Consider the following 10072-nt stretch of genomic DNA (forward strand, 5'->3'; position numbering starts at 1 on the left):
CTGGTGCATCTTTTTTTGCCTAATCTTGAGGTGGTGATTGTGTTCTACAGTATAGAGGGAGTCAGCTGCATTAGAAGGGTATGTCACACTTCTATTGGTGAAAGTTTGTTGTATGCTCATTTGCATGCTACAATGCAGCCAAACCACGTTTTAACATGTGATGTTAGGTAGGAGCGTTGAGGCTTGTGGTGAGCAAAAATTGTGCATATAGAGGTCAACACAAATGGAGGAAAGCTATTATGTGAACGAAGGTAAGTATTTATTGGAAATACATTTTCAATGTAGGAAAATATTAACATAAACATTGAATCACTTACAGTTTACTCTTTCTGCATTTATAGTGCTCAAACAAATGATCTCGAGGTGGTATAGTCTATTATAGTAGCACTGTTACCACCACTTTTTTTGTAATTGTGTTTGTTACATTTAAGAAATGTGAAAATCTAGCTATTATCAAGTGATATAAAAAATCAACAGAAAAGTGTAGTTGTGTTTATTGTGTCATGGTGTTGATACTTTGATGGAATGATTTAGGAAGTTGCATGTCATATGCTCTCTCTCACTTGTGCATGAGTATGTTGTGTTAAGAGAGGAATAACACACTTTGAAAATGCAAGCACAGAATTGTAATTCAAAAGGTAACAATAATATATAAAAATTACTCTCTCACCTTTTATTGCTGCTTAACTCTGTAAACTCCTAATGCCTAACATGTCTTAATCTAGTTTGATCTAACTTATTCAAAATCTCAATAAGTGACTGGAGACACTTATGTCTCTCCTATTTCTTTTTTGATTCTTAACTTCCTCTCCACCTAAACCTCACTTTCTTGTCAAGTTCACTAACAGTTAGTGCTACTTATTATATCATTGTTACTTATTATTGGTCTCCACACCATCCCAGAAACAACATTCAGCAGTCAAGTGAGCAGTTAGGTTAGCAATCTAAGTATGTCGTTTACTGTGAGTCTAATCAGCCATTCTGCCACTTTTTGTCACCGTTTATCTTTCAGGTTGATCAAGTTTAAATGTCTAAGTGTACATAAAATGGTTATTAAAAAGCTTAGTTATCTTAGAAAATGATCTGGATTTTTTTCTATAATCTTTAGTTATTTGTCATCTCAAAGAATTGATTATTGCTGCTTAAGTGAAATACAGAGAAAAAAATAGGTAACTGTGCAGATGTGGAAAATTTTTGCAAGTTATTAAATACTAATACTTAAAATGTTTATGGAGCAGTTGAATATATTAGGTCGTCAAGCAATTAATGTCGCTTTTTTTAGATGAAGAAACTGAACAACTTGTATATTAAAACAAAACATTTATTAAATGAAATAGTCTCTGTTCTTATTGTTGATGCTTTTCCATCTTACAATCAGGTTGTTAATACCCTGATTAAAGAAATCACTTGGCTTTGAAACAAAACACATGTCAATGTCCTCTTTAACACCTTCCACATACGTCTTCCCATTAAGATGGTGTTGCAGTGAATGAAAAAGATAGTAATCTGATGGTGCCATGTCTGGAGAATATGGTGGGTGGGGGAGAAACTTCCCAACCCAACTCCATAATCTTGTTTTGTGTCAAACGTGCCACATGTGGATGTGCATTGTCATGAAGAAGGAGAACACCTTTCCGATTGACGAGTGAAGGGAGTTTCTGAAAAGGGCTTGATTTATACATTCCATTTACTGACTATAGATCTCTGCATTGACAGTTCACTGTGAATTGAGGAGTTTGAAAGAATTACTCTTTTGATGTCCCACCAAATGCAAAGTATCACATTCTGCGGATAGAGTCCAGGTTTTGGGATGGAAATAGTTTTTGTCTAGGAGTGAGCCATTGTTTTTGGCATTTAATATTTGCATAGAGAATTCATTTTTCATCACCAGTGACAATTCTGTCCAAAAATGGATTACAAGCCAGAAGAGATGAAGCAACGTTCCAAAGTTGGAAACAATGATCATCGGACAGTTCGTGAGGCACCCAAACACCTTCTTTATGGAGTTTTGCCATATGCCTTAGATGTTTACATATTGTTTCATGAGAGACATGCAATTATAGGGCCATTTCACGAGTGTGTTGCCTTGGGTTAGACTCAACAAGCATCTTCAGAGCATCAATATCAATTCCAACATGTCAGCCCTTGCCATCACAGTTTTTAAGGCTAAAGTCACCTGAACGAGATTTGCTGAACCATCATTGACTCTTACAAACGTTGAAAACCTTTCCATAAACTTCTTTGATATTCTTTGTGGCTAGAGAGGCGTTGTTTCCCTTCTTGTATTCAAACAGTATTACATGCCGAATGTGTATCTCATTGTGTGCCATCACTATAAGGGATTAGAGTATACTAAATTTTAGACATTATATTGTGTTTCAAGATGCAAAATTAATTTCTTGACGACCTAATATATATATTTTTTCTTGTCTTGTGTTAGACACTTGCTAAATGACTAGATATTTTCAAATCTGTTATTGTTAGGAAAATGAAAAAGAGGTTAGAGTAAGAAGATGTTTCTTTTCATCTGCACTGGACCCACTGGAGAGATTTAATTTCTACATTTGGAAGTTTGTAGTTAGTGTGGGGATTGTTAATGTATTGTATACTAGTAACAAATATTGGTGTTAGGTTGGGTGAAATCGATTAACACTGCATTTAAAAGTATTAATAGGTATTATATAATGATTTCAGTGTCTTTAGTTCTGGAGTTTCTGTACATTTTCCAGCTTCCAAAGACTGGCATCATGCAGGTAGAAATAAAGCATTACTATGCACAGAATGTCGACTTTATTTTAAAAAGTATGGAGAATTGCGACCACTTCAAATAGATGAAGAATCTTTGTTGGTCCAGCTCAGATATATTGAAGAGGAAGAGAAATCCTCTGTTAATGGAACACATATGCAGACTCGAAGAAGGAAAGAGGTATTCATTTTATGGAGAATCATATGTATGTACTTTAGCCAATTATCTTATATGGATGTTGGTTCAATGGTTCAGTGTTTTGTGAATGTTTGTACAATACTAAGAGAATTACCAAAATTGGTATGGATTGCACTTATAAAAATCAGGGGAAAAAATTTTAAATTTGGGTTAATGCTCAATTTTGAGGCTGTCTGAAGACAAATGATATGTTAATATAGTATTATTATTATCATATAACTAAAAAACTAGTGTTTACATAAATATGGCACCTGTAATATAGCATGACTGAGGAGAAATATCTTGATATAGTGGTGGATGATAAGTTATTCAAGCCATTTAGCCAGTGCTCAGCTGCTAGTAGAAAAGCTAATAGAATTTTAAAGTGTATATAGCCATATTGATTACAAGTTGAAAAAAAGGTAATTATCTGTTTATACAAATCACCATTTATACCTCATTTGAAATACTTTATAAAGTTTTGGTCTCCTTATTTAAGAAAGGACATTAACATATTGGAAAAAGTTCAGTGGATGGCCACTAGGATGATTCAATGGGTGGAAGGTTTAATCTTATGGGAATAGGTGAAAATCTCATAACTTATTTTTTCTTGGGAAAAGAAGGATATGAGGTAACCTTATTGCAGTTTACAAGGTTATGTGGGAAACTGACAGAATAAAGGCCACTGATTTGTTATTCTATATTCTGATTTGACAGTTTTATTTTTATGAAAAAATGATATTGTATTATGGAATGAATTGGTGTTGGCAGTAGTAGATGGTGATACTTAACACAAGTTCAAAAAGGAAATCAGTAATTTTCTAAAAAATAAAGGGTGGGTTCAATTCTTACTTTTTCTAAAGATGGTTATGCATGGATTGACATTATTGAAGGATCAAATATCATCTGTATATTATATAGCTATTCTATGTTATTGGTTTTTTCTGTATATCCTGCTTCCTAGGCCCTGATAAAATAATATGCACATGACACACTATACACAGGGCCCTAAATTCAGAGATGGCCCACTGACAATCAGGAACACAAAATACCTCACCAAGATTTGACTAAGAAGTAGGTGCATGTGACAATCAGAACTGGTCCAAATTAACAATATGTGTTAATATAGTATTATTATCTGACTAAAAAACCAGTGTTTACCTAAATGTGGCACCCGTAATATAGCATGACTGCGGAGAAGGATCTTGATATAGTGGTGGGTGATAAGTTACTCAAGCCATTGGGCAGGGAACAAGGTGCTTTTGCTTTAGTAATTATATTTAGTATTAGGATATTATTATAATAATAATAACATAAATATTTGCATTGTCAGTAGTGCTTGTGTGTTTTCTACTGAGAAAAACTAAAATCCTTTATTACTATTATTATTATCAAAAATAATATTGGGAGATGTTCTGATGTTTACACACTGTCTATTACAAATGCTCTGTTTAGTTAAAGGATGGAATAGCCCCAAATTCTCTTATCTGGCACTGCTGCTTCCCTTAATCTTAAGCATCAATAATAAATATTCTTTTTCAAACATCTTATGTCTAAACTTCTGCAAAACTTGGAAAAAGGAAGTAGTTGAAATGCAGGATTGTGATATCAAAGTTGTTATTATATGCATATTTCTAGAAAAAATCTGAACTTTCTTTTTCTGTATTTAGCTCATATATACTCAATGTAGAGTTTCAACATGACCTTATTCACTGTGTTTTCCTGATTTCATAAGCAAAAGTGATCTGTGCTTCTGACTCTGTTCTTAGTATGCTGATTATTGGTTAGTTATGAAGAATAACTATGTAACTGTTGTGTGTAGTTTTAATTGAAAATGCTTTTTTGAAATTATATTGTTTCAATGTACATCTGTCTGGATAGTGATCTATCTGTTTGCTTTAATGATAATGTGTTCCAGTTAATATTCATGGTTAATTATACATTGATCTTTGTGTATTCACATGATACTTATCTTGTTGCTGTACATTCAGTTTGGTGTTAACCTGATGTATGTGTATTAATAATACACCTTTCTTTATCAAACCAGAAATGTATGGAGAAAAACAAACAGACAAATGAAAAGACAGTAAATGATTGTAAAGACAGAGAAGTTCAGAACACTAGTACTGAGCCTGAACCTTCTGAATTCTCCTCTGAAAGTAAAAATGGACCAGATATAAAAGTAAAAAGTCCTATAGATTTTATCTTAAATTTAAGTAATATCTGCAAACCAGAAAACGGTTCTGAGCCATGTAAATTAAGAATTTATTGGGAGTCAAGTCAAAACACTCATCTTGTTTATTGATTCAGAGCTGAAATATTTTAAATACATTACATTTTTGCCAATTCAAAGTCAGAATTTAATAAGAAATATCTTAAAATCTATTTTAAAACTGGGTAGGATCATATTAACCCTTTGTGGACTGGTGAGCACCTTTCAGGTATATTAAATATGAAGAAAAAAATAATATTTATAACTCTGTTTCAACTAACATTTTATCATTTTGCAACATTTATTTAGTGTAATTCACAAAGAAAAATTAAAAATATTTGAAACTTACATTTTTGTACATCTGCAAGGAGACTATCGCTTATAAACAATGCAATGCAATTGTCAATTTGTATTTTTCTCCTAATCCCAAAGCATAAGTTTATATTTGCTAAGAAACTATCGATAATCTTGTGTGAATATAATAATCAGTGTTTTGTTTTTCATGTGAATTTTCCTATTTTTCACAGGTTTTATTAGATACAGCTTATGTTTCCACCATTTTATGATTTCCAAGCAGTTATCTGAAAAACCACTAATGAAGCTATGTAAAGTTCAAATACTATTGATAGAGCAGCTTATTAACTATTTATTTCAATATAGTGAAAAAAGTGGTGTGATAAGTAATTTCTGATATATCTTACCTCCTCTCACAAAATAGCTTTTTTGATTAGTACTGCCCTCTATCGGCGCACATTTTCAACGTTTGTCACTAACCTTCCACCTTTCACTTCTGCATATCAACATGTAAATGATTATGCAGCAGTTCTCCACCAATAGAAGCTGGACACAACCCCTATTGTAACCAGCTCCCTCTTCACATTTGCACTCATTAATTACTTCTCGATTGGCAGTAGTAATGTACAGACATACTTGTTTTTTCTTTACACTACAGACTTAGTTTTTCTTTACTATATTTTTGTTATTTCTTTATCTACAGAGGCCTTCTTGCTAGTGTACTGTGGATTCTACTCTGTGATGAGTGGTACCTGACCAGGTATCCTTTTTTTTGGAAAATCTGCACTGTCCATCCTCTGACCATGCTCAATATCAATTATATTGAGCTCTTCATACCACAGACCCGATGTATAATTCCAGATACCACAAGATGTTGATTGTGTGTGTGTCTGTTAAATTGTCATCCATGCTGAAACAATTATGCCACAGGAGTATGTTACACACACTGTAAAGATAGTGTGTTCCATTGCAGCCTTTTGCTACATAAATATGTTTGTCGCAGACTGTACACTCATGATAAAGCAGACAGGGAATACTGCCATCTCTGAAGCTCTGTTGTGTTGAGACTTTTCCTACTCCAGACCTGATGTACAATTCCAGATGCCTCTGGGTGTTGGTTAATTGACTCTGTCAAAGAGGAAGCTCTGCTTTTCAAAATAGGGTATCGCAGTCATCCATTGCACTGTCTCCAATGATGCAGTCCTCTGGATTCTCCAATGCATTTTTTCCTCCTTTCTTCTAGTGGAGTACGGGAGACCTTGCCACTTACCAGTTCCTAGCCACTGAGGAGGTGAACCATGGAGGCCTCTCCTCCTGAGTGATGCATCATACCATTCAATTGAGAGTAGGGTGGTGGCATTCTTTGGTTGTCTATGGCATATAGCACTTTCTACCACTGACCATGTTTTGGTTGTAGCACTACACGTTTTCATGTGTATCTATCTGACACATTGCTTTAAATTCATATTCAGTTTAAGAAAATGTTAACTTATAGTTTTATGAGAAACTGACAAGACTTAGCAGAAAAAAAAATTGAACAATGGAATATAGTGGGAAGTTTAGTAGACTTAGGAACAAACTACAAATCTGAGAAATTTTTATTGTTTCTTTAGACGTTCTTTTCAGTCCTTAAAATGTTTTTCTGTTAAAGTATATTTGTTTGAAAGCTATGACAGTTTACATCTATGATAAGACATCAAGTAAGCACTATTAAGTTAAGAGAGTACAGTAGTAATAGCAATATATTTTGGTGACTCTAATTGTCTGCGGACTTTCAACCATAGAAACCAGGTTTTGATACCCGTGGTGGACAGAGCACAGATAGCCCATTGTGTAGCTTTATGCTTAACTACAAACAGACCCTAATCCTTATTTATTTATTATTAAATTTGTTATACTCAAACAATGCACATAAGCAATAGAACTTTTAATTTATTGAACAGAAAATATATATTTAAGAAATGCTTTTGTCTAAGAATATTGTTAACAAAAGTATTTGTTACCTAGCCTGACCTGATACCATTTTGAAAGTTCAGATCATAGGTCAGTCTTTGTGGAATGTTTTTATGACTTATATATCTGGAAATGTGACCATTACAATCTACAAAATAAAATATCAAGTAAATATGTCGATTAAAACCAACCAAGGGGTAATTGACTGTATATATAAAATAGAAGTTTCTGATCAACAATAAAAAAAAATTAAAGTTGTACTTTTTATGTTTTTTTCAGAAATATATTTACAAAAAACATTTGTAAATCTTCCTATTATCAAAAATTATAGAAAAACTAAATCAAACTATCACAAATTCTTTCAAGCCGAAACTAGATACTATTTAGTAACTGTCAGAAAGTTCTGTTGAAAAGGAAACAAAAAGAATATCACTGATACCCTAGAAAGAATTATTTACAATAATTGACAGTCATCAAGTATTATAGTCAATGCAACTAATATGATAATATTTTATGCTACCTATCAAAGTTAAAGTGCAACTCTGGCAGTTTTCTATAAACTTTCATTTCTTTTAAATTATTATTATTTTACACTTAAAAGTTGTTGACTGTGTTTTTTTTTGGCTCTTCCCGCTTTTCTAGTCTGTATGCTAAGCTTACTTGTAAAATGATAGTAGAAATCCATATAAAACTCAGCCTACATATTGAATACAGTGTGTAAAACTCTCAGAGTATACTTGAAATATACATAACTAGTGTACTTTCAAAGCCACATAAGGTCTGTGATGCTGTATTAGTCTTGTTAATCATCGAATTTAGACTTGATGGTGAAAACTAGGTGTGTATATTTTATATATATATGTGTTTAATGGTAACAAATGTGTAAGTCCAGTGATAATTTCTAATTAACAGTGGATACACATTATACAAATATGTATTAGAATAATAAAAACTTTTTTTTTGCATGAACAACTGCCATATACACAAAATAGTATGCACAAAAAATAATCAGTTTTTGTATAAATGGCCTGTTCTGTTATACTGAAGTTTATTATTTTTATATGGAAATTAACCTATTAATAATTACTTTTTTTTAAGCATCTGCCTAGTAAAGCTTTTTGAAGGCTAGTATTGTTGATTTATAGCATTTTTTTTTTTGAGATTACAAAAATTGTAGTGAATTTATGTAGCTGCCATTCTTCTAAAACTCTATACAATAATAAGTAGTGACTTTTATGGCACAAAACTCTCCTAAATATACAAGTCTTATTTTACAACAATTAAATATTAAATAAACTCAGTTTTACAGTAGTATTTATTAGTTATCTCAGATTTGATGAGTTTCGTTTTTTTAAGTTTTCAGAAAAATTGATTATTTTCCTTTATATTTTTATATAAATATATTTGTATACTTCTCTTGCTTAAATATTTTTCTCCTCATTTATTCTACAGTTGCTATTTTAAATTTTATTTTGTTATTACTTCTAAAATTGTCATAAACAAAATTTGAATTGAAATATTAGTTTTATTTTAGGATATTGTTTTTATTTTGAAGGAATCTCTCGAGGAAAACACTTCTAAAAGAAGGAAGAGATCACAAGAAGATAGCATGACTCTTCAGAATAAAAAGAAAGAAGTTCGAGCTTCACCTAAAAGGGAAAGACCCTCAGTAGAGATGTCATCTGGTTCAGCAGGGCCCTTAAACACAGACAACAGTAGTGTATCTAATGAAGAAAATGAAAATGAAGGAGATAACGAGGAATATGAGGGAGAGCCATTTAGTATTCTAAAATCTCCAGAAATAAGCAATGTTCCCCAACCATCCCACCAGAGCCTGAAAACAGAACAGGAGGAATGGTTTGTATCTGTGTAGCAGTCAAGTTTAGATAGGACTGTAAGTTTACTAAAAAATGTTTAATTATATTCTATAGAATATGATTTATTAGAAACAATGCTACTTAGAAATGTACACAACATTCACATATAATTAAACCTACCTACCTGATGGTTATAACACATTACTTTTGGGTAGCTATCTTTTAAATTGTGAAATACACCTAATTGTGTCAGTTGAATTAAAACTGCTTAATAATAACAGAAGGTTTGTACCTAAACAATTAGGGTAAGAGTTACCAAAGTGGATTTAACTCATACACCATATAAGATGGTTAGTATTTGTGTCCTTTATATATAATCAAATCACCAATGCCCTAACATAACAATGGAAAGTTGTCAGTTATAAGAAATCTGTATGATTTAGTATTAAGCCTACATTGTAAATGTAATTAAAGTATATAGTCTTGATTGCCACAGGGGAGAAGAATATTTCTACTTCTGTTTGTGTAGTTTAAAATAACTTTTTCTTTTGTAAAAAGTATATGTGGAGATGTATCACATGTCTTGACTACAGAATAACAGTAGTAGTTAACACATGCTCTTAAGTAATACTACACTTGTATTTATGGCATGTTTTGTGATTTAACATTTGTTTTTAACTTACTGACTTTAGAATTTTCTTCTGTTACTGTTTTTCTGAAGAATATGAATTACTTCAGATTGAATAAGATTTTTATTATATGTTTTGGGTATAGTTAATGTTGGGTTTATATCATCAGATAAATGCATTTTGTGCTTGAAATGATACTATTTAAGATTATATATATATATATATATATATATATATATATATA

The 10072-nt window shown here is 31.9% G+C and overlaps 1 protein-coding gene across 1 annotated transcript in view; it reads left to right on the forward strand.

Annotated features, from left to right (window-relative positions):
- LOC106469653 (arginine-glutamic acid dipeptide repeats protein-like) overlaps positions 1-10072 on the forward strand; it is a 47414-nt gene that overhangs the window by 12536 nt on the left and 24806 nt on the right. Inside the window, exons 3-5 of the mRNA XM_022398229.1 lie at positions 2730-2926; positions 4971-5105; positions 8938-9239. Coding sequence (XP_022253937.1) covers positions 2730-2926; positions 4971-5105; positions 8938-9239 — 634 coding nt within the window. The remainder of the gene's footprint in view (positions 1-2729; positions 2927-4970; positions 5106-8937; positions 9240-10072) is intronic.

This window comes from Limulus polyphemus, unplaced genomic scaffold (assembly GCF_000517525.1).
Source record: "Limulus polyphemus unplaced genomic scaffold, Limulus_polyphemus-2.1.2 Scaffold3593, whole genome shotgun sequence".
NCBI lineage: Eukaryota > Metazoa > Arthropoda > Merostomata > Xiphosura > Limulidae > Limulus > Limulus polyphemus.